At 39.4% G+C, this 27,311-nt stretch overlaps 1 protein-coding gene across 2 annotated transcripts in view; it reads right to left on the bottom strand.

The window, feature by feature from the left end:
• Positions 1-27,311, bottom strand: part of SPIDR (scaffold protein involved in DNA repair) — a 591,441-nt gene that overhangs the window by 33,576 nt on the left and 530,554 nt on the right. For both annotated transcript variants that reach the window (XM_043963245.1, XM_043963251.1), the window contains exons 13-16: positions 26,055-26,198; positions 25,893-25,955; positions 7,078-7,279; positions 5,913-6,065 (exon numbers count right to left, since the gene is read on the bottom strand). In XM_043963245.1, coding sequence (XP_043819180.1) covers positions 5,913-6,065; positions 7,078-7,279; positions 25,893-25,955; positions 26,055-26,198 — 562 coding nt within the window. The remainder of the gene's footprint in view (positions 1-5,912; positions 6,066-7,077; positions 7,280-25,892; positions 25,956-26,054; positions 26,199-27,311) is intronic.

Raw genomic sequence — 27,311 nt, 5'->3', positions numbered from 1 at the left:
AGTTTTCTTTTTTTCTTTTCTTTTCTTTTTTTTTTTTTGAGGCAATTGGGGTTAAGTGACTTGCTCAGGGTCATACAGCTAGTAAGTGTCAAGTGTCTGAGGCCAGATTTGAACTCAGGTACTCCTGACTCCAGGGCCGGTACTCTATCCACTGTACCACCTACCTAGTTGCCCCTAAAGAGTTTTAAAGTACAAAAAAAAGTTTTATTTGATCCTGGAAGTGATAGGTAGGGAGCCATTGGAGTTTATTGAGTAGGGGAGTTACGTGGTCATTTTTCAGGAAAATGACATTGGTAGCTATGTAGAGGATGTGGAAAATGGATTGAAGAGGAGAGAAATGAGGCAGGGAGATCAATTTGGGAGCTATTGTAAGAGTTCAGGTGAAAGATAATTGAGGGCCTGACCTAATAAAGTGGTACCTGTGTAATGGGGACAGCTGGGTGTGCAGTAGACAGAGTGCCTGGCCTGGAGTCAGGAAGACCTGAGTTCAAATCTGATCTCAGACACTAGCTGCGTGGACAGTTTCTTCATCTATAAAATGATCCGGAGAAGGAAATGGCAAACCACTCTTTGCCAAGAAAACCCCAAATGGGGTCACAAAGAGTGAGACACAGTTGAAATGACTGAACAACATCTATTTGAGTGAACAAGATGGAAGGAAGAGACGCGGTGGCGGAAATGACAAGATTTGGCAACTTATTGGATATGTGGTTCTGAGTGAGAGTGAGGAGTTGAGGACGACACTGATGGTGATGACCCTACAGAAATAGAAAAGTCCGGAAGAGGGTGGGGAAAGCACCGAAACCTTCCTACTCCTATCATTTTCTCTCTTCTTTGCTTTAACTTGTAAAAACTCCATGTGACTCTTGTCAACAAGTAGAAAGTGTTTGAAAATTTATACTTTTTCTGCATCATGCCACAAATAGATGGAGCCTCTCATTTTGAAGAGGATAACAGTCTCAGCAGTCTTACATCTCTCAAGCCTAAAAGAAAAAAGGGGGCTATATGGTACGTAAGGGGCGGGTAGATGTTCCAATGGAGAGAGCACTGGGCTTGGAATCAGGAAGACTCATCTTCATGGAATCCAGTCTCAGACACTTACTAGCTGGGCGACCCTGGGCAAGTCACTTAACCCTCTTTGCCTCAGTTCCTCATCTGTAAAATGAACTAGAGAAGGAAATGACAAACCACTCCAGTATCTTTGCCAAGAAAACCCCAAATGGGGTCACAGTCATACATGACTGAAAGAGACTGAACGACAAACAATGGTAAGTAAATCCTCGCTTGGTCTCTGAAGATGGTGGCCTGTGAGTCAAGTCACTTGAGCACAGATGGGAGGGTGTAGTTGCTCTTTCGAGTTGCATAGGGATAATAATGTTGAAGAACATATAAAATCTGAAATTAATGGCAACAGCTCTAGCCCCCAAAGGCCTCTTGTCCATCCAGGGAAGTAGTATATTTAGTAACAACCACAAATATTTGCAAGCAAGCTCAGTATTTCTACCATGTGGGGTTAAATACACACACATATATTTAACTCCACATGGTGGAAATACTGATATAGATATAAATATAGATATAGATATAGATATATATAGATATGTAGAGGATCTATGTAATCCTCTGTCTATAGGCTCCCTTAGACTAAAATTATGGTAATGTGGGTTGTCAGAAATTTCCTGGGGCTACAAGGGGCAGAGTCAGGCTAAGGCTAGACTCTCCCCCTTGTCATTTGCTTAAAGAATGAGCTGTCTATTGCTTCAGAATGTAGAAAATATAACTCAAGTGGAAAGAAGACTTAATAATACATTAAACTAAGCCTTGCCAAAAATAACAAACCACTGGCACTATCTCAGTACCCAAAGGGCAGTTTCATCATACAGTAAAAAAATACTCCTTTTAGAATTTAAAGTTCATTTTTTTCCCACCCATAATAAAGTCCCTTTGAAAGTCTCTGCCATTCACCAACAATCATAGTGAATAATATTAACCATCCTCATGGTTTGAGGGATAAAGAGAATAGAATTTGAAATTCAGTTTAGCATTTGCTAAGGGAAGGCATTTCACTAAGTCCTGGGGATAGGCACTAGACCTATGACTTCATTAGTATAAAGGACTCCTGGATGAAGAAATTCCTTCTAGGGGCAGCTAGGTGGTGCAGTGGATACAGCACTGGCCCTGGAGTCAGGAGTACCTGAGTTCAAATTCGGCCTCAGACACTTAACACTTACTAGCTGTGTGACCCTGGGCAAGTCACTTAACCCCAACTGCCTCACTTAAAAAAAAAAAAAAATTCCTTCTATCGATGCAGGTCAGCATCTCCTCTGAAATCTAGTCTTAGACAACCTCCCAGAGCACCGAAAGATGAAATGATTTCCTCAGGGTCACATAGCCAGTATGTGTCCAAGTTTGGACACAAAGTCCTGGGGATAAAGAGCTGGAAAATGTCAGCTGCTCCCTTCAAAGGGCTTATAGTCTAGTGGGTACACAAATAAGTATAGTATAAGCAAAAATGTGAAAAGAGCCAAAGAGAGGCATGAAAGATTTGGGCAGGGAAGGCTCATTTCTAGTTGGGGGATTGAGAGGAGGTCAGAAAAAGCTTCGTAAAGGAATTGTGCATGTTGAGGTTCTTGGAGGGGCCCCTTTTTAGTCTTTTGAGAGTATTTTGTGTGGGGCTATTCTGTCTGGAGGTATTATTTATATGAAAGGCACCAGAATTATCACCATTAAAATTCAATTCAATACACATTTATTAAGCACCTACTAAGTGCCCTCAAGAAACTTGCAAACTAATGAGGGGGTGGTGGGTGGGGGAAGACAACACGCAAACAAATATATACAAAGCATGTTATAATAAATTCAGGATAAATAGGAAATAACTAAGGCAGGGAAAGCACTGGAATTGAGAGGTTGGGGAGGGCTTTCCATAGGAGGTAGGATTTTAGTTGCTGTTTGTCCTTCGTTTTCAAAGAGGACCATGACATCGGGGAAGTGGTTCACTTGCCGTGAATTGGATTTAAGTGATGCAAGGCGGGTGCAAAGCCATCAGCCTCACTCTCTTTTCCAAAGCCACCTGGGTCCAGTGGCAAAATATACATCAGGACAACTGGAGATGGCCCCCAGGATTTTAGTCAAGACTGAAAGGAAACCAGGGAGGTCAGTAGTCAGAATGGAGGAAGGAGAGCATTCTAGGCACGGGGGACAGTTAGAGAAATGCCCAGAGTCAAGAGGTGGAGGGTCTATTTCATGGAACAGCCAGGAGGCCAGTGCCTCTGGATTGAAGACTGGAAAGGTGGGAAGGGGCAAGGCTATATAGGGCTTTGAATGCCAAACAAAGCATTTTGGTTTTGCTCCTGGACACAAAAGGAAGCCACTGGAGTTTATTGATTAGGGGGTAACATGACCAGACCTGCATTTTATGAAAACCACTTTAGTGGCTGAATGGAAGATGTGCTAGAATGGGGAAAGACTGAAGGCAGGCAGAGTTACCAGCAGGCTATTGCAGAGAAAATGGTGTGAGATGATAAGGGCCTGAACTAGAGAGGTGGCAGTGTTAGAGGAGAGAAGGGGGTAATTATTAGGAGAAGCTCGTTTGTTAAAATTCCATTTAGGCAGGGCACTGTGTTGGGAACTACATGAAATGGTTAAACAGATGTCTCTGATCCTACTACCTTTGTGATCTTTGGTAGCCCTACCTAGCTGCTATACCTCTTAAAAAATGAACATGGGTAGCTAGGTGACGCAGTGGATAAAGCACCGGCCCTGGATTCAGGAGGACCTGAGTTAAAATCCGGTCTCAGACACTTGACACTTACTAGCTGTGTGATCCTGGGCAAGTCACTTAATACTCATTGCCTGGCCAAAAAAAAAAAAAATAGAAGAAGAAAAAGAAGAAGAAGGAGAGAGAATGCTATTTTCCAGCTTTCTGCTTTCTTTTTACTTTTTTTACTTTTTGTAGGGCAATGAGGGTTAAGTGACTTGCCCAGGGTCACACAGCTGGTGCCAAGTGTCTGAGGCTGGATTTTATCTCAGGTACTCCTGAATCCAGGGTTGGTGCTTTATCCACTGAACCACCTAGCTGACCCGAAAGTGCTATTTTTAAAGAAAAAGATAGTACCCTTCTTTGATGATGGTACCATTGTTGGTCATAGGAGCAAATAGCAGATAACATAATGTAGATAAGCTCTTATTTATTTATTTTTTTGCAGGGCAATGGGGCTTAAGTGACTTGCCCAAGGTCACACAGCTAGTAAGTGTCAAGTGTCTGAGGCCGGATTTGAACTCAGGAACTCCTGAATCCAGGGCTGGTGCTTTATCCACTGCGCCACCTAGCCGCCCGTAGATAAGCTCTTATAATTAAGATATGTATTAAATAGATGAATCTCTTTTCTTAGTTCCTGTCCTTTACCTGCTTTTCCTTTAACTTATCATTGTCTAGAAATAATTTTCTATTAACATCGTTTTAATATACTCTGAGTGTCTACCCTCTTGTCCATTGACCTTGAGATCTTATGTTTGAAATCTTTGAAAATTTCCTATGAAAATTACCTTTTTTATTGGCTTAGTTATATTCATTAAATATAAAGCAAATTTGACAGAGATGAATTCAGTGTTTGAAAAGAGAAAAGAAAAAGATGATGTCTTAGACAGAAATTTCGTTTCTCCATTGGAAAAGCCCACTTTTCCCTTTAGTCATTACCAGACCTTGATATGACCACATTCCTGTTTCCATCAGCAAAAATATACATTGTGCAAAGGCAATTTTCTTAGTTTTTATTATGTTTATTTCATTTCATTTTGTTTTAGAATGTAGATGTTTAATGCTCATGTACTTAATCCTCCACATGTGTAAGCAGTAAAGTGGACAACACTTGTGACCCTCTGGTTGGCATTTGGGAATATACCACATGAAATACCAGCACCTTAATCTTAGGGTTAGAGTCTCATTTTCTTGAGGAAAGAGAAGATCCGTTCTGTCCCACTCTCTCAATTCTAAAGATGCATCCATGTTCTCTCCAGGACTGTTTAGTCAGAACGGCAGGAAGAATCCAGTCTTGTCATTACTATTCTTCAAGTAAGTTTGATTTTTAAGAAACATGGTATACATTGGGGGCAGCTAAGTGGCACAGTGGATAGAGCACCAGCTCTGGATTCAGGAGGACCTTAGTTCAAATCCGGCCTCAGACACTTGACACTTACTAGCTGTGTGACCCTGGGCAAGTCACTTAACCCCCATTGCCCCACAAAAAAACCAAACCAAACAAACAAAGAAACATGGTATACAATACCTAAGACCTTGTTGGCTCAAGCACAAATAGTAGTTGGGATAAAAGAGCCATGTTCTGAGTGAGGAGGAGGAGGAGGAGAAGGAGGAGGAGAAGCAGGTGAAAGGGGCAACCGTGTCAGCTCCCTTCCAAAATCAACAAATAGGACGGGGGGGGGGCATTTTGATGCTTAGGACCTCAACCCCAAATGTTTAAATTCTAGCCCTACTTGATTCAAAATTAATGTTTGTTATTTCTACTAAATTGGGGGGGGGGGCAATGATGGTTAAGTGACTTGCCCAGGGTCACATAGCTAGTAAGTGTCAAGTGTCTGAGGGCAGATTTGAACTCAGGTCCTCCTGAATCCAGGGTCAGTGCTTTATCCACTGCACTACCTAGCTGCCCCCTATTTCTACTAATTTTAATGCTTGGAGGTAACCTTTCATTATAAATATTTATTTTTACCATATCTTCACAGGGTAGTAAAGGGTTTAACAGACAAAACTGAGGCAGAGAGGTAAACCAAGAAGATCAGTAATTCAAGACTTCAACCCTTAGGAGGTCTGTGTTGGTATACAAAGTAAATTATTAATAAAACAATACCTTTAAATGTATAAAATAATAATGCCCATTAAGATGGCTACCCACCTTGTACGCTACAAATGGAGTTCACTGGAGTGGTAGAATCCAATTCATCTAGTATAACTGGGCTAGTTAGTTCAGAGGTGTCAGCACTACCAGTCCCGTACAAAAAGGGCTTTTGAAGCATGAGGACAGTTCGTTCAACACAAATAAGTCTACCTGCCAACAGAAACACTGAAGATTATTATAGCACTAAAGAAAAAAGTTAATTATTCATGCCAATGAAGACAATGCCCTTTGCCAATTACTTAGAGTCATAAAAGAAAGCTCAGTCATGTGTCAGGTTTATTCCAACAGATTGTCTTCAATGAAATGTGCATTGTGTTACGGGTAAGCCCCAAGGCCTCTCGGCAAGTACATTATACTAGGTTGGAAAAAAAACAAAAAACAAAAACCAAACCCGTGCAAACACTGGATCCAAACACAATTCAGGCAGGATTTGAGCTTGATCCCTGGAAAAATAGGCTGACTGATTCAAGCTTACACATTTACAATTTCTTAAACTCTACTTGTCTTCAAAAGTATTCTCTGAGAAATCACTTCAGGTAAGTTTTGATCTCCACGTCAAGGTGGTCAAAATCAGCCTAGCTATAAGACTAAGATATCTAACTGGCATCTGTCACATGTGTGGGAGGGTGTGTTGTTTCTTCCAAGGCCACTGGAAGATTTCCAGCAGGCATCAGTCCCTGAGACTGTGGAACAGACTTCTCCTCAGCCTGCTGAATGGGAACCCTTGGTGGCACTAAGAACTTCCAAGGGCTAGCACGTGAACTGATCTTAGCAATGGCAGTAAGAGCAGAATGCACAGTGTCTTGCAGCTCCTAACAGCAATCCAAAACTACAGTGGAAAACATTAAAAAAAAAAAAAAAAGGCCAGAGCCTGGCTAGTTTGTTTGGACTTGTTCACTTACTCGGAACAAGTAAGTGTTCATGCCTGATAAGAGGAGGGGATGTGTGCAGAGTAGTGCCCATTTACTCTAGGTCAACCATTCCCTAAGTCACCATCATCTCAAATTGCTCACAGAGACTGGTTATTATGGTAACAGTGTCCATTATCTTAAACCAGAGACTTAACATCGTTATATCTTGGACCTGGAAATATCTGAAGGGCATATGGTATCACTTCTTGACTGGAGACTGCCCATCTCTGAGCCCAAACCATTAATGTTACCATTTTCTTGTAGGACATCCTTGAAGAAGATAGTATGTGATGCTGCATCTGTAAGGGCTTCGATGACTTCCAGGTTGATTACACATGATGATGTCACACACACTGGCACAGTCTTCGGGAGGCCAGCATTTTCCAATTGCAGTGTGGCATCGGTCACTATCAGCCAAATTTCTCTTTGGTCCAGAGGAAGATTACTTTTTAACTATGAATTCAAAATAAAGCAAAGCCTTTTTAGCTTAAATGTTATGCTTGTATCCAGGACAAATCATAGTGATATAAGACTACTACTATTATTACTACCAGGGATAAGAAAATCCCATTTTACCAAACATTTTTTTTTTTTTTGCAGGCAATGGGGGTTAAGTGACTTGCCCAGGGTTACACAGCTAGTAAGTGTCATGTATCTGAGGGCGGATTTTGAACTCAGGCACTCCTGAATGCAGGGCTGGTGCTTTAACCACTGCACCATCTAGCTGCCCCCCAAACATTTTTAAAACATCTAATTCTTTGGTGGGAGCTACAAATAGCTAACTGGCATCTGTAACAGCAAGTGCCAAAGACCCAAGGAAGGGTGATGATCCCTTTTCAGATCTTATCTGAAAGCCTATATTAATACTGATTTGCTGATACAGATCAGATGAATTCTGTACATTCAGAAATCTGTTATTACATCAATATTTTTGCCATTTGTGTGAATATGCAAAACCTTTAACAAACTCTTAATAGCTACATAACCTTGGCCAAATCATGTAACTTCTTTGAGCCTCAGTTTTCTTATGTTTCAAATAAGGCAATGGCCTTAGATGATTTCTAAGGTTCCTCCCTGCTCTAAAAGTCCATGATTCTCATACTTGTATCTGAATGCTTGTCTAAAGAAGAAAAGATAAATGTGGGCTTAACACTATGACCCCTATGCCAAGGTCACTGTTTTGGAATAAGCATTCACTTATTCATTAGGCATTTACTAAGTGCCTTCTATGGGCTAGCCAGTGTACTAGGATCTGGGAATACCAAAACAAAAATAAACAAAGAAAATAGTTCCTGACTTATATTCAATCTGACTTAAGTGGTGATCAGTTACTCAATCAACAAGCACAGCCATCTTCTAACCAGCCTCATTAAGAGCCTTTCCTTAGTACCAGCAAATATACTTTGGAGGTTTTAACCCTTTCATCTCTGAAACTTCTGCCCTGAGGCCCTGCTTCCTAATACCTGCCTCCCCTGGCCCACTATTTCAGGTTCACTTTAATTTTATTCCCCGGCCATCTGCTTGGTAGCATCACCAGCAGACTTAAATACATGTACCCCAAAAGTAGTCAATAATGTCTTTTTTTTTTTGGCTGGACAATGGGGGTTAAGTGACTTGCCCAGGGTCACACAGCTAGTATGTGTCAAGTGTCTGAGGCCGGATTTGAACTCAGGTCCTCCTGAATCCAGGGTCGGTGCTTTATCCACTGTGCCACTTAGCTGCCTCTGTCAATAATGTCTTAAAACAGGGATTTGGATGGAATGCTCCAAGGACCTATTCCTGGCCTTGTGCTGTTTAAAATCTTTATCAATAACTTGATAATGGCAGAGATGGCATGCTCTCCAAATTTTGCAGATGATACAAACTAGGCGGGACAAGCAACACACAGGATGATAGGATCATCGCAAAAGATTTTAACAGGCTAGAACACTGTGTCAAACTAATAAGATGAAATTTAATAAAGATGGATTTAATGTCTTGCTCTTAGGTTCAAAGAAAAATAACGTTCACAAGGATCAGATGTTGGGGAGGTATGGCTAAATAGCAGTTAGTCTGAAAAACATCTGGGGGTTTGAGTAGAACCCAAGCATGATAAGATTCAACACTGTGATGCTGTACCTACTGAAATGATAAAGCTCATGCAGGACACAAATGAAGACTATGAGAGGATGCTCCCCAACCCACCCTTTTGTGGCGGTAGGAGGTCCACAGGTGTTAGACATCGTGGATATTTTTGGACTTTTTCAATTTATCAATCCATTGTGCCGATTTTTTTTTTCTCCTCTAAAAAATACCATTTGTTATATGGGATGGTTTCCCTGGAAAGGGATAATTATTATTATTTAAGAAGCAAAATACATCAATAAAAACTTTTATTTTTTAAAGAGGCTATTGCAATAGTCTACATAAGAGGTGATAAGTATGGAATAGAGTGGTTGTGGTGTGAGTAGAAATGAGATAAATGGGAGAGATGTTAAGTTAATAGAATGGAAGTGAACTTGACAAGACTTTGCAACTGAATGGAAATGGGAGGTGAATGAGGATGAAGAGTTGAAGATAACTCCTAGGCTGTGAACTTGGGTGAGTGGAAGAATGATGGAAGTTTGGTGGAAACAGGGAAGTTAGGAAGAACAAGGGGTTTATATGGGAAGATAATGAGTTTGGTTTTGAACATCCTGAGTTTGAGATGCCTATGGGACACTGAGGAAAATGTCCAGAGTGCAGTTAGAGATGAGGAATGGAGCTCAGGAGAGATAAGCTGACTGGATATGTAGATTTGGGAGTCACTGGCAGAGATGACTCCAACTGAGAATCCACAAATCTGCTAAAATAGTTTTCCTAAGGTACATAGATATCTGATCTTTCCATACCTGCTCAGGAATTGTCATTGGCTCCCCATTGTCTTTAGGATAAAATAAAAATTCCTCAGCCTGGCATTTAAGACCCTTCAAAATCTGACTCCTGTTGACCTTTCCACCCTTATTTTTATACTATTTTCCTTCATGAGCTATGCATTCCAGCCAAACAGGACTACCAGCTATTCACTGAACTTGATATTCTAGGTCCTGCCTCTGGACATTTCCACAGGCCATCTCCCCTACTTGGAATTCACTTCCTCCTCATCTCCACCCCTAGGAATCCTTTTCTTCTTTCAGCTCAGTGTTACTTCCTCCATGAAACCTGCCCCAATTTGTGTCTATGTTTTACTCATTCCTCTACCCTGACCTAGCATAGGATGTAAAATCTGTCAGATCAAGGGCTACTTAGTTATTGTTTTTTGGGTTTTTTTGCAAGGCAATGAGGGTTAAGTGACTTGCCCAGGGTCACACAGCTAGTAAGTGTCAAGTGTCTGACACCAGATTTGAACTCAGGTCCTCCTGAATCCAGGGCTGGTGCTTTATCTACTGCGCCACCTAGCTGCCCCCCTAGAATAGAGTTTTATAAGGAAAAAACCCTTTAAATATTTGTTTAACTGAATTGAATCAAGGCTGAACAAAGGCCACTGGATTTGGGGATTTGGAGGTGGCCTTTGAGAAAGTAGTTTCAGTAGAGGAGTAAGTAGTATGAATAGTAACCAGCCTGCAAAAGGTTAAGGAAAGAGTGACTGGTAAAGTAGTAGATGGAGCATTTATTAAGTGCTTACTAGGTACCAGACCCTGTGTTAAAGAACTAGGGCTACAAATGTAAGCAAGCTAGATGGTCTCTGACCTCAAAAAGCTTACATTCTATTCAGGAAGACAATATGTAAAGGGGAGCTGGAAATTAGGGTTTGGAGGGGATGTTTGGTGGTATGGTGTAAAGCTCTATTTCCAGGCAAGATAAGGTGAAGGTTTACCTATCAGAGACCCATGTCCTGGGTTAAGACCAAGGTTCCATTGGGATAGGGAAGATGATTGGAGTAAATGTGGTACAGTATGAAAATGTCTGGGAGTACAGTCCTAATGACTTTTTAGATAACTTTTTCAAGAAGTTCCTTAAGAAAGGGGAGAAGAAATAAAGGAGAGTAGCCAGATGGCATAGGGTTGGTTTTTTTGTTTTGTTTTGTTTTAATAACTGGAATATTCTGAGCCCTCCAATTACATAGTTTTTCAAGGGAAGACTGAATGACCTTTAACTGGGGATGTTGAAAAGGGTTCTCAGTCACGTACTAGTTGGGTTTGATGGCCCCTGGGGTTCCTTCCAACTACAGAATTATGTAATTTTTAGCATGTTTGCAGGAAGATGAGAAGAAACCTGTGGGGAGAGAGTGAGATTGAAGATGAATGATAGAAAATAGATAATTTCAGAAGCAAAGCCCAAGGGCAACAGGAAGAGATGGGATCAAGGATAGAGGCTGAAGGGTAGGTCATAGCAAAGTATAGAAATAACTTTCTATGTTTGAGACAGGAGAAACTAGAAAATAGGAGATAACGCTAAGAAATTTTGAAAGGTAGAAAGGGGAACTGATGATTAATAAATTTTCTAGAGGGCTGAAGAAAAAATCCAAAGTCTCCTTTAGAGTTTTGAAGACCCAGTCATTTTTTGAGCAGACACTGTATTATTTCTGATTGTTTCTCTGTCTTCTTTACTTTTTCTTATCTTTCTTCTAACTATGGCTCATTTATGGTCATAAGAAAGAAGATAGAATGTCTTCTGTGTAAAATGACACATAGATTACAGTAAAAATTCAACAAACTAGAATACTAAGGGGATGGGGGCAATGTAGTAAGTAGAAAAGCGTTTTTTAAAAGTTCACACTTATTGTTGATAATATTTATAAGATAAACTCTTCCATTTTTACTCTTACTAATTAGAGTGAAATGAACATAAAGTAAACTTTTTTTTAATGTGTTGGGATCTTCAGGGACATGCCTTAATCACACCTAAAGTACATTATCACTGTGGATGGTTACTTAAAAAAAAATACCTAATTCCAGCTCCTTCCATAGAATCAGAGTTGGATTTGATCTCAAAGGTCTTTTAGTTTATATCTATCTTGAAGAATCGGGGTGAAGGGAAAAAATGTTTTTCTAATTAAAGTTTCTGGTTAGGTGGGTTTTGATTAATTGGGGGGGGCAATCAAAGTATCATCAACTCCCATTTATTCACACCCATTGGGAACCATACCCTACTGTGAGGGTGCACCACCCTGCCATCAAGTTGCTGGGCTGTGGCCCTATTTTTCTTGGCAAGAAAACTTAAGAGAGAAGGTAGAGGTAGACCTCTGATGTAGCTCCCTGGGTTGCCTTTCACCCAGCTGACTACATTTCATTTGATTACCTTCACCAACCAACTCTTCTCTCCATGGGAAAAGATAATCCAAAGCTGACCCCAGGGCCAAGAAATGACATGTACCATCTTAACTCTATTAGCTTCAGCTGGAGCCCAAGGGGACAGAGTGGGAGGATAAAAAGAAACTTGGTGTAGCAGGGCAGGTATAAATACTGGTCATGCTATTATTGCCACATGCCCTTTTAGCATATAGCATTTTACCCATATTACTAATGGCAAATATAGGATGAATGATAATTGCATAGTCACTGCCATTTGACCTAGAACAACTTTTTAGAATAATTTGAATATATTAGATGCTGAATATATCTCTTCAAACATACAACACATTTTTTAAAAATTAGCATTGTAATGGGGACAGAAGGGAAAAAACAAACAACCTAAACTCTCTTCCAAATAATGGTTTCAGCCTCCTTTGCTAGCAAACATTTCATTGCAACTGGGAGGTAACACAGGAGAATTGGGATAGGACATTATTAGAGAGGTGATAGTGGAGTCAGCTAGGTAGATAAGTAGATAAGAGAGCTGGGCCTGGAGTCAGATAGAACTGAGTTAAAATCTGACCTCAGATACTCACTAGTTGTGTGACCCTGGGCAAGTCACTTAACCTCTGTTTGCCTTAATCCATTAGAGAAGGAAATGGCAAACCATTCCAGTATCTTCATAAAGAAAACCTCATACAGGGTCATGAAGAATTGGACATGACTAAATGGCTGAACAACAACAGTCCTATCATACTCTTTCCTGCTCAATCACAAATGGAACATTGCTATTTAGTTCTGGATGACAGATTTTAAGAACATTAAGAACACATGGAAAATTTCTAGAAGAGGGGATGATGCTGAAGATGAAGATCTAGAAAATGGGGGCAGCTAGGTGGTGCAGTGGAGGATAGAGCACCGGCCCTGGATTCAGGAGGACCTGAGTTCAAATCCAGCCTTAGACACTTAACGCTTACTAGCTGTGTGACCCTGGGCAAGTCACTTAACCCCAACTGCCTCACCCCCCCTTCAAAAAAAAGATCTAGAAGATGAAGATGATGGTAGCTACCACTAAGCCATCACTTTAAAATGCACTTTTAGCAGTTTACAAAACATTTTACATGTTATCTCATTGGATTCTCAGAATGAGCCTGTGTGGTAGGTACTATTATTATTCCCATTTCACAGATGAGGAAATAGTGGCCAAGAAGTTAAGTGACTTTCACACTGACACATAGCCAGGTCATAATGAGGGTCAGGGGCAGCAGTAGAACTCAGTAGAGTTCATGCCACGTGGGAATTAGCTGAAAAAACTGGAGAAGGCCTATTCTAGCAATCTTCAAGAATCTGAATGCTAATCATGAAGAAAAGACAGGCTCTAAAAGCAGAGTAGAAATCATGGGTAGAAGTTGCAGTTGCAAATTTAGAACTGACATAAGGAAAACTTCCTAACAATTAAAGCTATCCCAAAGTGGAACAGACTACTCTGGAAGATAATGGGTTCCAGCTCACTGGAGATCTTTAAATCAAATGCTTCATGACAAATTCAGGTATGGATTGGCCCAGATGACCTCTGAGTTACCTTCCAACTCTGACATCCTATGATCTTGTTAATTGGATATATTAAGTTTTTACTGCTAATGTGCATTTTTCTCCAGAGTAAAAATGTCATCCATAATTTCAAATGGGATATTTTCCTTTTTGGTGAACAAATAACATGAAGAAATATCAGAATGATTCATTTGCTTGAGAAGAATTCCATGATTCATAAAATTATGCTGACAGAAATAAATGTACCTATCTCCAGATAATGTAAGTCCTCTGCCAATTCAGAAAGGGAAGGGAAAGAAAAATGCTCCAAAAAATAATAACATAGTGTCATTTATAGTACATCTCTCATTTGAAATTTAAACATTTGATTGAGCTAAGAATTTAAAAATATTCTTACAATTACAAATAGAGCATTTTGTTCTACTAGGAAAAGAACCTTGAATCTTCAACCATTACCACTGACAATTTGACGTTTAACTTCATTTTTTAAACTGTAAATGAACATAAAGCTAAGTTCCTTGTAAATGTAATTTTAAAAAATAATATTTTATTTTTCCCCAAATAACAGGTCAAAACAATTTTTAACATTTATTGTTTGTAATGTAATATTGATAAAAAATACCAAAACAAAAACTGGCGAAGTCTGTCAGTAATTAATGATCAGATAATTACTAATTATGACTAAGCCCCTGAAAAGGTCCTGGCACTATTTTGGGAACTCTGAGGAACACAGAGAAGTAGCTTCTTAAATTCAACATGTCTAAAAACTTGAACTTGGTACCTTTACCCCCGAAACCCTTTTCTCTTCCAGTCTTCCTTATTTTTGTTGAAGGAATCATCATCCCTCTAGTGCTTCAGGTTCATAATCTTGATTATCCTGAACTCACTGAACTGTATCTCACATATTCAACTGGTTGCCAAATCTTGCCATGTTTACTCTCATAATATATATTTATTTTTAAGTGAGGCAATTGGGATTAAGTGACTTGCCCAGGATCACACAGCTAGTAAGTGTTAAGTGTCTGAGGCCGGATTTGAACTCAGGTACTCCTGACTCCAGGGCTGGTGCTCTATCCACTGCGCCACCTAGCTGCCCCCCTCACAATATTTCTTGAATCTTATCCCTCTTGCCATTCATATAACTACCACCTTAGTTTAAGGTCTCATCACCTCCCACTTACATAGAACTAGAGGAGAGAAAAAGCAAGCCTAGTTAGGAATGCTAAAGATCAAGGTGAGTGGAAATGGAGGAAAACCAGCAAAAAGAACTAAAAGATGAAGGTGTCAGTAAAGCTATGTTAGGAAAAAGAAAAGGATTAGAAAATAGTTAGGAGTGCTAATTAGGGTGGATGAGACAGTGATAAATTTTTTTTAATTTAATTTTTTTATCATAAAAGTATTTTTATTATTTTCCAGTTACATGTAAAGATAGTTTTCAACATTTGTTTTCATAAGACTTTTAGTTACCATTTTTCTCCCTCCCTCCCTTCCCTCCCCCTCCCCCAAACAGAAAGCAATCTGATATGGGTTATATACATACAATCACATTAAACATATTTCTGCACTAATCATCTTGTGAAAGAAGAATCAGAACACAAGGGAAAAACGGCAAAAAAAGAATAAAAAACAACAGCCAAAAAGTAGAAATAGAATGGTTCAATCTGCATTCGGAATCCACAGTTCCTTTTTCTGGATGTGGAGAACATTTTCCATCATGAGTCCTTTGAAATTGTCTTGGATCAGTGCACTGCTGAGAAGACCCAAGTCTATCACAGTTGATCATCATACAATGTTGCTGTTACTGTGTACAATGTTCTGGTTCTGCTCATCTCACTCAGCATCAGTCCACTTAAGTTTTTCCAGGTTTTTCTGAAATCTGTCTGCTCATCATTTCTTCCAGTACAATACTATTCCATTACATTCATAGACCACAACTTGGTTTAGCCATTCCCTCAATTTCCAATTCTTTGCCACCACAAAGAGAGCCGCTATAAATATTTTTGTACATGTGGGTCCTTTTCCCTTTTCTATGGTCTCTTTGGGATACAGACCTAGCAGTGGTACCACTGGGTCAAAGAGTATGCACAATTTTATAGCCCTTTAGGCACAGTTCCAAATTACTCTCCAGAATGGTTGGATCAGTTCATAACTCCACCAACAATGCATTAGTGTTCCAATTTTTTCACACCTTCTTTTCTTTTTTGGGCAGTGATAATTGACAACAGAGAGAAGGCAGAGATGATTCATTCTTATCTTACTTACACCAAGGAAAATGACCTTTGTTCTCAAAATGATAAAACAAAAATGGTAACACCAACTGCCCTTGATGAATTCAAATTCCTTGGCACAGACCTTAAGCATAAATCTCACCATGCAACTAACTCCCCTACTTAACAAACTTCAGTGGTTCCCTATTGCTTCTAGAATAAAATATAAATTCCTCTGTTTAGCTTTTTTTTTTTTTAAGTGAGGCAATTGGGGTTAAGTGACTTGCCCAGGGTCACACACAGCTAGTAAGTGTGTATTAAGTGTCTGAGGCCGGATTTGAACTCAGGTACTCCTGACTCCAGGGCCGGTGCTCTATCCACTGCGCCACCTAGCTGCCCCCTCTGTTTAGCTTTTAAAACACTATATAACCCAGATTCAACCTATTCTTCTAGCCTTATTGGGCCTTGTCTCCTTGTCTTTGCACTGGACACCTCCCAGTCCTGGAATGCACTCGCTCTCTGTGTCCCATGGAGACCATTCCCTTCCTTTTTTTTTTTTTTTTTGGTGAGGCAATGGGGGTTAAGTGACTTGCCCAGGGTCACACAGCTAGCAAGTGTCAAGTGTCTGAGGCCGGATTTGAACTCAGGTCCTCCTGAATCCAGGGCTGGTGCTCTATCCACTGCGCCACCTAGCTGCCCCCTTATTCCCTTCCATTCTCTTCTAAATTGTACTTGAGAAGTTAATTTTCTGAACCCCAGTGTAAGACTCTGATTCAGTTCAATGCTCTAGTCTGTCAAGATTATTTTAGATCTTTGCTACTGTGCTCTCCCTCCCTCCTGTCACTGCAAATTTGATAAGCAAACCATCTATATCTTTATTCAAATCACTGATAAAAATGTTAAACAGCACCATGGGACCTCTTGCCAAGTTGACATCAAACCATTAATGAGTACTCTTTGAGCTGAGATATTTCTCCCACTATCTGATCTTTCATATTATCACCAATAGTGGTTCAGAAAGTCACATACAAACCAATCCACTAGTCCTTTTAGTACATAAACATACAGTTTGTCTGTGCCAAAGAATTTTAATTTATCAAGGGCTATTGGTGCTGCCATTTTTGTTTTATCATTTTGAGAGTAAAGGTCATTTTCCTTGGTGTAATGGAAAAAAAACTCCACCAAGTAAGATAAGAATGAATCAGCTCTGCCTTCTCTTTGGTTGTCAATTATCATTGTCCCATCCACCCCCATTAGCACTCCTAACTATTCTCTAATCTTTTTGTTTTTTCTAGAATAGCTCTACTGACTCCCTTTACCTCTTAATTCTTTTTAGTAGTCTTCCTCTGTTTCCACTCATCTTGATCTTTAACATTCCTAACTACGTTTGGCTTTTCTCTCTGGCTCTATTTTTAACTTAAACTCCAAAGTTCCCATCATTTCTACCCCTTGTAATCAGTGACTAATCCTTTTAGTAAGAATCAGATTTAGGACAGAATTTCTCCAAGTTGCTTTCTCTGCCTTTAGGGAAATATTAAGGTGAATTGAAAGGTTGCAATGGGTTTGGTGGAATATTACCGAGGTGTAAGAATGAAAGGGATGGCTTGATTGAAACCTGGGATGACTTGTATAAACTGACACAGAATGAATTGAATGGCAATAGGAGAACAATTTATACAACAACAACATTGTAAAGAAATTAACTTCAAAAGACTTAACTCTGGATAATTAAATGACTGACTGATTCCAGAGGACCAATGATGAAGCACTGTACTCACACCTGACAGACACGTGACAGACTCAAGATAAAGAGATATACATTTCTGGACATAGCTGATGTGGGAATCTGTTTTTTCTGGACTGTGCATATTTGTTTTCTGTGGCTTTTAAAAATTCACATTTATTTATTTATTTTGAGAGGCAATGAAGGTTAAGTGACTTGCCCAGGGTCACACAGCTAGTAAGTGTCAAGTATCTGAGGCTGGATTTGAACTCAGGTACTCCTGAATCCAGGACCGGTGCTTTATCCACTGCGGCACCTAGCTGCCCCCCAAAATCTTTTATCATTTTTAAAATTTTTGGTTTTTTCCCCCAGGGCAATGAGGGTTAAGTGACTTGCCCAGGGTCACGCAGCTAGTAAATGTCAAGTGCCTGAGGTCACATTTGAACTCAGGTCCTCCTGAATCCAGGCCTGGTGCTTTATCCACTGAGCCACCTACCTGCCCCCCATGCTGTATTCCTCAATAAAATTCAAGCTTCTTGAGGGCAGGAGCCTCTTGCCATTTCTATCTTTATATCATTGGTACCTTGCTCATAATATGTGCTTAATAAATGACTGTTAAATGAAAGAATCATTGAGGGAAAGGCACTAGACTGGTTAGTGGAGGGCAGAATAATGAGTGATGAGGAGAAACTGAAGAAAAGCAGATTCATGATGACTGTGAAGAAAAATTTCCTATACATGAAGGCTTCCCACAGCACTTATAGACTGGGAGTAGTCAGGAGGTAGCAGTTTCCCCCTCCCTTCTGCTACAGGATGACTTGTTCCAGAGCTTGCGATGGAGGGGATTTCTCTTCAGCCATGGCCTAGATAACTTCTGAGGTTCTGCCCAACTCCATAGCCGATTCTGTGATGTTTTCAGGTAGCAAGTCATTTCAATTGAACAAATGCTGTTTAATAAGCTCTGACTATGCCAAATGGTAGGGAAAGGCCTAATACAAACGTCCTGTTTCTTTAGGTTTGTGGTTGGGATGAAACAGGGACTGGAAAGTCATTGAATAGCTAACAAAAGAGGTTAACTTTGCCAGAGCAGCAGGGCTAGGCAACTGGCATATAAAGATAAAAGAAGCACTTAGCTCTGCAAAGAAGTGGGGCCGCACCCCTTACCCACCCATCCCAAATGGAAATTTATCTAGTCAGCAGGATAGGATAGGATAACTGTGGTCCTCAGTGATTCACTCAGTCAGAGGGGCCCTGACTTTACAAGGGTGGGACTTTTTATGCCTTTAGGTGACCAGAAAATTGCCCCATCAACAGAAACAGGGGGACAATCAAGTCCCATGAACAAATTTTGTTGCCTTTTAGGGAAAACTAGAACCTACTTCAGGGAAACAGGAGAACCCTGGTCTTATTAGGTATATCATATGCCAGGTGTTGTGTTAGGCAGTATTCTCTTGTAACATATAAGAAGAGAATCAGTCCAAAAAAAAAAAAAGAAAGGAAGGAAGGAACAAAAGAAAAAGAAAGAAAAGGAAAGCAAGCATTTGCACAGTGACCAAAAATCACTGCTACCAAAAGAAGAATGTTAACCAGAAGTAATAGTAAAGTTATCATGTCGACTTGTTCTGAACATAGAGGCCACAGAAGACAACAACAGGAGGATCTAGTTACAATAGAGCACAGTAAACAGCACAGATGGAATTTATTTATCGGGTTTTTTTCCTCGTATAATAGAATTCTTAATCCCAATAACAACAATGAAAAAATTAAAAAGGATACCCTGCTTCTCTCTTTAGCTCTGGATAGGATTATGCATTCAAAAGATATAGAAAGAGATGTTTATTTACTCTATCAAGTAAAAAAATTAATTATCAATAGATTATTTTCTTGATGTTAATCAATGAGTTCAGTTATGAGCCTCCTTATAATAGGTTCAGTTTAGTCATTTTTCAGCTGTGTCTAATTCTTTATGACTCCTTTTGGGGTTTTCTTGGCAGAGATACTGGAGTGGTTTGCTGTTTCCTTCTCCAGTTCATTTTACACATGAGGAACTGAGGCAAACAGGGTTAAGTGACTTGCCCAGGGTCACTCAGCTCATAAGTGTCTGAGGCCAGATTTTAACTCAGGAAGATGAATCTTCCTGACATCAGGCCTGAAGCTCTATTTACTTTGCCACCTAGCTGCCTCTCCTTACAACCTACTGAAGGTAAAAAACCAAATATTTATTTCCCCAATTGAGAAATAGTCAAAGGATATGAACAGGCAGTTTTCAGATGAAGAAATTAAAACTATCTACATTTACATGAAAAAATGTTCTAAAACACGATTGATGAAAGAAATGCAAATTAAAACAACTCTGAGGTACCAACCTCATACCTATCAGATTGGCTCATATGACAAAAAGGAAAATGATAAATGTTGGAGAAGCTGTGGGAAAATTGGAATGCTAATGCATCGTTGGTGGAATTATGAACTGATTCAACCATTCTGGAGAGCAATTTGGAACTATGCCCAAAGGGCTATAAAACTGTGCATACTCTTTGACCCAGCAATATCACTACTAGGTTTCTATCCCAAAGAGATCATAAAAAAGGGAAAAGGACCCAGATGTACAAAAATATTTATAGCTGCTCTTTTTGTGGTAGCAAAGAACTGGAAATTAAGGGGATGCCTATCAATTGGGGAATGTCTGAACAAGTTGTGGTCTATGAATGTAATGGAATACTATTATGCTGTACGAAATGATGAACAGGCAGACTTTAGAAAAACCTGGAAAGACTTACATGAACTGATGCTGAGTAAAGTGAGCAGAACCAGGAGAACATTGTACACAGTAACAGCAACATTGTGGGATGATCAACTGTGATAGACTTAGCTCTTCTCAGCAATATGCAGGACAATTCCAAAAGACTCATGATGGAAAATTGTTCTCCACATCCAGAAAAACACACAACAACTATGTAGTCTGAATGCAGATCGAAGCATACTATTTTCACTTTATTTGATGTTTGTTTTTTTTCTTGTGGGTTTTCCCTTTTGTTCTAATTCTTCTTTCACAACACAACTAATGTGGAAATATGTTTAACATGATTGTACATATATAACCTATATCAGATTGGTTGCTATCTTGAGGAGGGGGGAGGGAAGGAGAAAAATTTGGAACTCAAAATATTACAAAAATTAATGTTGAAAACTATCTTTACATGTAATTGTGGGAGAATAAAATACTATTAAGGAAAAAAAAAAGAAAATGCTTTGTAGAATTAAAAAAAAAACCACACAAGGAAAAATCCCAAATCTTTATGATAAAGGTCAGATAAATTACTACTGATGACATTTTATAGGGGGAGTCAGTGTAGATACCATGCAGGCAACAGACCTCAAGCATGCTTTTACCATAGTAATTAAAACAACCAACAGCTTACATTTAGATGACTTTTTAGAGCTGCAGTGTATAAATGTCCATTTCATAGAAGAGAAAACTGATACTAGGGAAGGTCATGTAACCTGTCTAAAGTTATAGAACTGGGACTTGAACCCAGATCTTTTCATTCCAAGTGCAAGGGGAGTTCTAATGCCAGTTTTCTCACTGCATCTAGGCAATGTTTAAAGTTCATCTCCATTTATAATGACTCAAAACTTTATTCTTAATGACTACCATCCAATAACCATATAAAAATGTGGCCATGGAAACAACCAGCTAATAGAACAAAAGTATATGTGTCATTTCAACAAGGTCATTTTTCATTCTTCTTTACATTATTTCTGCCCTTCCCTCACTGCTTTTGTTGACTTCTCCCTTAAATAAATGTTAGGAGAGGGATTTATTTGAGAGAGTAGCATAGATAAGATACAGTTTCGGCCTTCGAAGAGTCCATAATCTTAACTGGGAGAAAATAACCCCACAGATACGTGAAGACCTGCACTAGAATTCCTGCATGAGAGAGAAAGTAACAGAGGCAACTTAGCTTCCTCACAAGTATAATGAACCAGGAGTCAAAAAACCTGGATTCTTTCCCCAGCTCCATCATTTACTTGCTGCTACTTTTTTTTTTTTTTTTAGTGAGGCAATTGGGGTTAAGTGACTAGTCCAGGGTCACACAGCTAGTAAGTGTTAAGTGTCTGAGGCCGAATTTGAACTCAGGTACTCCTGACTCCAGAGCCGGTGCTCTATCCACTGTGCCACCTAGCTGCCCCTTGCTACTACCTTTTAACTCCTCTCTTCATTTGGAATATGAAGATATCAGACCTTTTGGGCTTACCTAAAAGGACTTTGAGGATCAAATGAGATAATACATTGGAATGAACTTTGTTTGTTTGTTTGTGGGGCAACGGGGGTTAAGTGACTTGCCTAGGGTCACACAGCTACTAAGTGTCAAGTGTCTGAGGCCGGATTTGAACTCAGGTACTCCTGACTCCAGGGCTGGTGCTCTATCCACTGCGCCACCTAGCTGCCCCATGGAATGAACTTTGACTGGAAAGCACCATGCCCACAGGGGTACTATTATTAATTAGATGGGGGAATTAAAAAGAATAGCTTTTAATAAAAAATAGCCATCTGAAGATGGGACTTCAGGAAAGCTTTTAAGAAAAGTGAGGAAGAGATTTGTGAGTTCAGAGGCTATTTCATTCACGAGATGGTCTAGATCCTAGCTTCTTAAACTGTATGGGGACCTCGGAGGGGTAACTGAATGTGGGGGTTGTGAAAAATTTGGCAAAAGTAAAAGGTTATGTATACCTATTTTATATTCCTATATACCCGGGAGCATGTAACAATTTCTTGGGTGAAAAGAGGTTGAGAGTGGAAAAAGTTTAAGAAGCCCTGTGCTAGACTTTTTTTTTTTTTTAAGTGAGGCAATTGGGGTTAAGTGACTTGCCCAGGGTCACACAACTAGTAAGTGTTAAGTGTCTGAGGCTGGATTTGAACTCAGGTACTCCTGACTCCAGGACCGGTGCTCTATCCACTGCGCCACCTAGCTGCCCCTGTGCTAGACTTTTATGGTTGATGGTGAATTGTAGATGTTGCTCCAAGCACAGAACTGTGAGAACCTCTGGCTCAGATAAAGTGGGTTCAAGTTTAACAGCTAAAGACCCCAAATCTCCTTTTTGATTCTCAGTATCCTCATTTGTAAAATAAGGCAGAAGAGAGGAATTCTAAGCTCCCAGCCAGCTCTAACATTCTATGATCCTATAGGTTATAATGAGGAATGAGAGTGGTGGCTAGGGGAAGAGTAGCAGATAAAAACTATTACTCTCTTAGGCACTGTTACTTTGCCGTTTAAGAGGCCAGGGAAATTTAGGGCAGAAGACAACAGGGGCACAGATTTAGAGCTGACAGATATCTTAGAGGTCAGAAGAGCATAGATTCGGGGCAGCTAGGTAGCGCAGTGGATAAAGCACTGACCCTGGAGTCAGGAGTACCTGAGTTCAAATCTGGCCTCAGACACTTGACACTTACTAGCTGTGTGACACTGGGCAAGTCACTTAACCCCCACTGCCCCGCACAAAAAAATAAATAAATAAAAAATAAAGAGCATAGATTCAGCATGAGAGGGATCTCTTTGGTCATTTAGTTCAATCCTTTTATTATAAAGATGAGGAAACAGAGTCCCGAGGAAGTGAAATGACTTGTCCAGAATTCCATAGATTCTAAGTATCAGAGGCTGACACTTGGAGCCCAGATTCCTTGACAAAACTAATGTTCTTTTGACTATAGCAGTGTTATTGACCTAATTAGTTTTAACTGTCACCAAGGGTGGTGATAAGAAATGCTGATGTTCCCTATTGGCATGCTTAGCTAAGAAGAGAAATAAAGGAAATTAGTGGGAAGTCAGAAAGGAAGAACAGGAGACAAGAAGAAGAAAGAGATGCATGTGGTAGAGAGTAGGAGACATCCCCCTCCCAAGGCACCATCACAGGTGGCACATGTCCACTTTAGGGATTTCTCTTTGATATTCATTCAACAAATATTTATTGTATCTTATTATGTACAAAGGACTAAAAAAAGAGTATTGTTTAATTGTGAAGCATTAATATAATTAAAATGTCTTGCCTTTTTTTTTTTTTTTAGTGAGGCAATCAGGGTTAAGTGACTTGCCCAGGGTCACACAGCTATTAAGTGTTAAGTGTCTGAGGCCGGATTTGAACTCAGGTACTCCTGAATCCAGGGCCGGTGCTCTATCCACTGCGCCACCTAGCTGCCCCATGTCTTGCCTTTTCAGTGGTTGGGGGAGGGAGTGAAGGGAGGGAGAGAATTTGGAACTAAAAACAAAAATTAAATTAAAAAGGCATTTAAGTCCTTCAAGATAGTAGGTAAATTCTGCAGCTATGACCATATCATCTAAATAAAATTATTATAGGGGGGCAGCTAGGTGGTGCAGTGGATAAAGCACTGGGCCTGGATTCAGGAGTACCTGAGTTCAAATCCAGCCTCAGACACTTGACACTTACTAGCTGTGTGACCCTGGGCAAGTCACTTAACCCCCATTGCCCCACAAAAAAACTCAAAAAACCCCCCTAAAAAATTATTATCTAAGACCATATTATCTATATAAAAAGCTGCTATGACCATATTATTTAATCTAACAAGTTAGAGAATCATAGAATGTTTTAAGTAACAATAACTCTAGCACATGTGGATAGTAGCTTTTGGGGGGGGCAGGGCAATGAGGGTTAAGTGACTTGCTCATGGTCACACAGGTAGTGAGTGTCAAGTGTTTGAGGCTGTATTTGAACTCAGGTCCTCCTGAATCCAGGGCCAGTGCTTTATCCACTGAGCCAACCAGCTGCCCCCTCAGAGCTATTTTAATTTGCATTTCTTTAATCAATCATATTTTAGAACAATTATTAATGTACACCATTTTCTATAGTGTCTCCTACAGAATAACCTAAAGAAATGAATTTTTTAAGTCCTTGCTTTTTTAAAAGTTTCCTTCTCTTTATTTTTAAAAATTGTTTTTTATTTTATTTTAGTTTTTTTTAGTGAGGCAATTGGGGTTAAGTGACTTGCCCAGGGTCACACAACTAGTAAGTGTTAAGTGTCTGAGGCAGGATTTGAACTCAGGTACTCCTGACTCCAGGGCCGGTACTTTATCCACTGCGCCACCTAGCTGCACCCCCTTCTCTTTATTTTTAATAGATAAAAACTTCCTCTCCTCAGGTAGTCAACTTGATATGTCAGTTTGGCAGCAACAAGCTTAAGAACCTCATTCATGAAGATTATTTTAAAATTTAAATTGTGTTTTTTTTTTAATCAACAAAACTCTACCTTCTCTTTCTACCAGTTCCTTACCTTCCTTCCCCACCCTCCACCCCAATGAGAAAGAAAAACAAAACTGACGTTATAAAAATGTAGAGTCAAACAAAATAAATTTCCAAATTGGCCCTATCCAAAAGATAAATGTCTTAATCAACACTCTGGAGTCCATCAACTTTCTGTCAGGAGGTAGCTATCATAATTTAGGTAAATTTGAAACCAAGGAGGGCTTTAGGGAGCCATAAATGCAAAGAAATCTCCAAAGGATAAGCTGACTTTCAATTATGTTTCACTGCTTCAGAGAAATCAAACTGGTCTCGTTTTGTTTGCTCAGGGGTTCATAAAACAGATAAAGTTATAGAGGCATTATTTTTTGTGAGACTAATAATTCCTTTCTGAACTCCAGTGGTTAATTCCTCATCCTGGTTGTTTACATTCAACACGTAGGTGAGGCTGTTCTTACCTGCTGAAGAACTAGTTTTTTGGAAGGCAAAAAAAGAACAAATTTTTTTTTTCAATGGGAAGTTTTAAGTCACTCTTAAGTGACTTGGATTAGGCACTCATGTTATTTTCTTAGTGATGATCAACATTAGGTTTCTAGGAGGATGTGGATCATATTATCTCTAGCCTGACTGAGAATATTCTCTTTTTTAGCCAACCTCCAGCTGTCTAAAGAAATATTGTTGTGTAGCTGGTAAACAGATGACAAGATCAGTCTGGACCAGGACAGAGGTTGACACTCATAAGAATCATTTTAAGGAACTCACATGGACTCCAGTGGTTGTTGTCAATAGTTCTTTCGACACAGCTCTGTGCAATGACTGTGGTTAAGACTATTTCTAATTTGGCAAGTAGTTATATATCCTTTGTTTCCCTTTTCTGGGCAGCTTGGTGTATCAGAAAATGGCTGAACTCCAGTGATTGAGCAGAGTTAAAAGATTTTCTGTTGTCCTTTTAAAAAGTGTTCCTACATTACTGCTCTGATGGATCTCTGAAAATTCAAATTCCTTTTCAATAAAATCACCTCCTCTCACATTCAGAACATTTTTGAGCATGGTGCCTATTAGATAAGAAAGGTTACCTGTAGCCTTTGATATATCACTCTGGCGTGGAAGCTGCATCGATGACCCCCAAGACCACCTTCCTGAAACACCATTTAAAGAGATGGAAACAAATAAGATCAATGGTATGAAAGGCACAGGGGAAAAGAAAAGGGAGAGGAAATCTTAAACAAAGAAGTTACCTTAAGAAGGTCTTTTAAGGAATGTATGGCTGGGGGCCGGTAGAGATTAGAAATCGTGTTTTCCACATTTATACCAACTTCTCCTGGTTCTGGACAAGCAGTGAGTATATAACAGAAGCTGGGAGGCTTCTGATCAGCTTTCATCTGTTTAAAATGAAGAGGAAAGAACTTTAAAAAAAAGGATCCAACATGATTTTTTAATTAAAAATTAAATTATCATGGAATTAACACTGTCTTGATAACTGTCCTATTAGAAATGGTTATGTAGTTCCTCTTGAACATTCACCATGCACGTGAATGCACCAACAGCAGGTTTAATTCTTGGCTTGAAGAGGACTGAGGCTACATTTATGAACACCATGCTAAGCTTTGTGGCTTGAGAACTATGGTCTTTCAGGCTGTGCTGTATAAGGAAAGGTAATGAGTAAAGATTTACAAAAAAAGTCAACCTGGCCACCTGTTAACAGCTCCAAGAAATTATTTTTAAGAAATGGAGCATAAACTATTGGTTAAACTGAAGATTTTGCTTATTAGTGGATTTTATTTATTGTGTTTCTCTCCCTCCCTCCCTTTCTTCCCTTCTCTCTTATGGATAATTGAGAGTTGGCTCTATTAGTAAATGTAAAGCAGAGAATAATAATAATCATTTACATTTATATGGGGTTTTAAGGTATATGAAACATTTTCTTCACAACAATCACGTCATGTGCAAGTATTATTATCCCTACCTTCCTGATTAGGAAACTGAGGCACTAAGAGGCCAAGTATCTTGCCTCATGGTCATACAGGTAATAAAGCTATATTTTGAGAATGCCTTCTTTTAATAGAAAGAGAGAGAAAACATTCATTAAGCATTTACTATGTGTCAGGCGCTCTGATAATCAATGGAAATACAAACACAAGTAAGACAGTTCCTACCTTCAAGGAGTTTAATTCAAATGAGAAAACAACATATAGAGAGGCTGGGGTGTGTGTGTAGACTGAGATCTTGGAGGAGAGAGAGATAGGAAGTGTTTAGGAGGTCAGAGCAAAAACTAAGGTTTTAAATTGTCACAAAAGGGTCTTTGGTAACTGATGGAGTTTGGTGTTTTGTTTTGATTGTAGTAGTGATGATTTGTTTTAAAATATACTTCAAATGAGCTTAGAATGGATTTACAGTTTGGTAAGGAGATATGATGAAAATAAAAATTAAATGTTTAGATGTTTTTGATTTGGATATCAGAAACCCATTTCTACTTACATGGACTAACACAGGAA

The sequence above is a fragment of the Dromiciops gliroides genome, chromosome 1, assembly GCF_019393635.1.
Source record: "Dromiciops gliroides isolate mDroGli1 chromosome 1, mDroGli1.pri, whole genome shotgun sequence".
In the NCBI taxonomy this organism is placed as follows: domain Eukaryota; kingdom Metazoa; phylum Chordata; class Mammalia; order Microbiotheria; family Microbiotheriidae; genus Dromiciops; species Dromiciops gliroides.
This window is presented reverse-complemented; position numbering and strand designations above follow the sequence as displayed.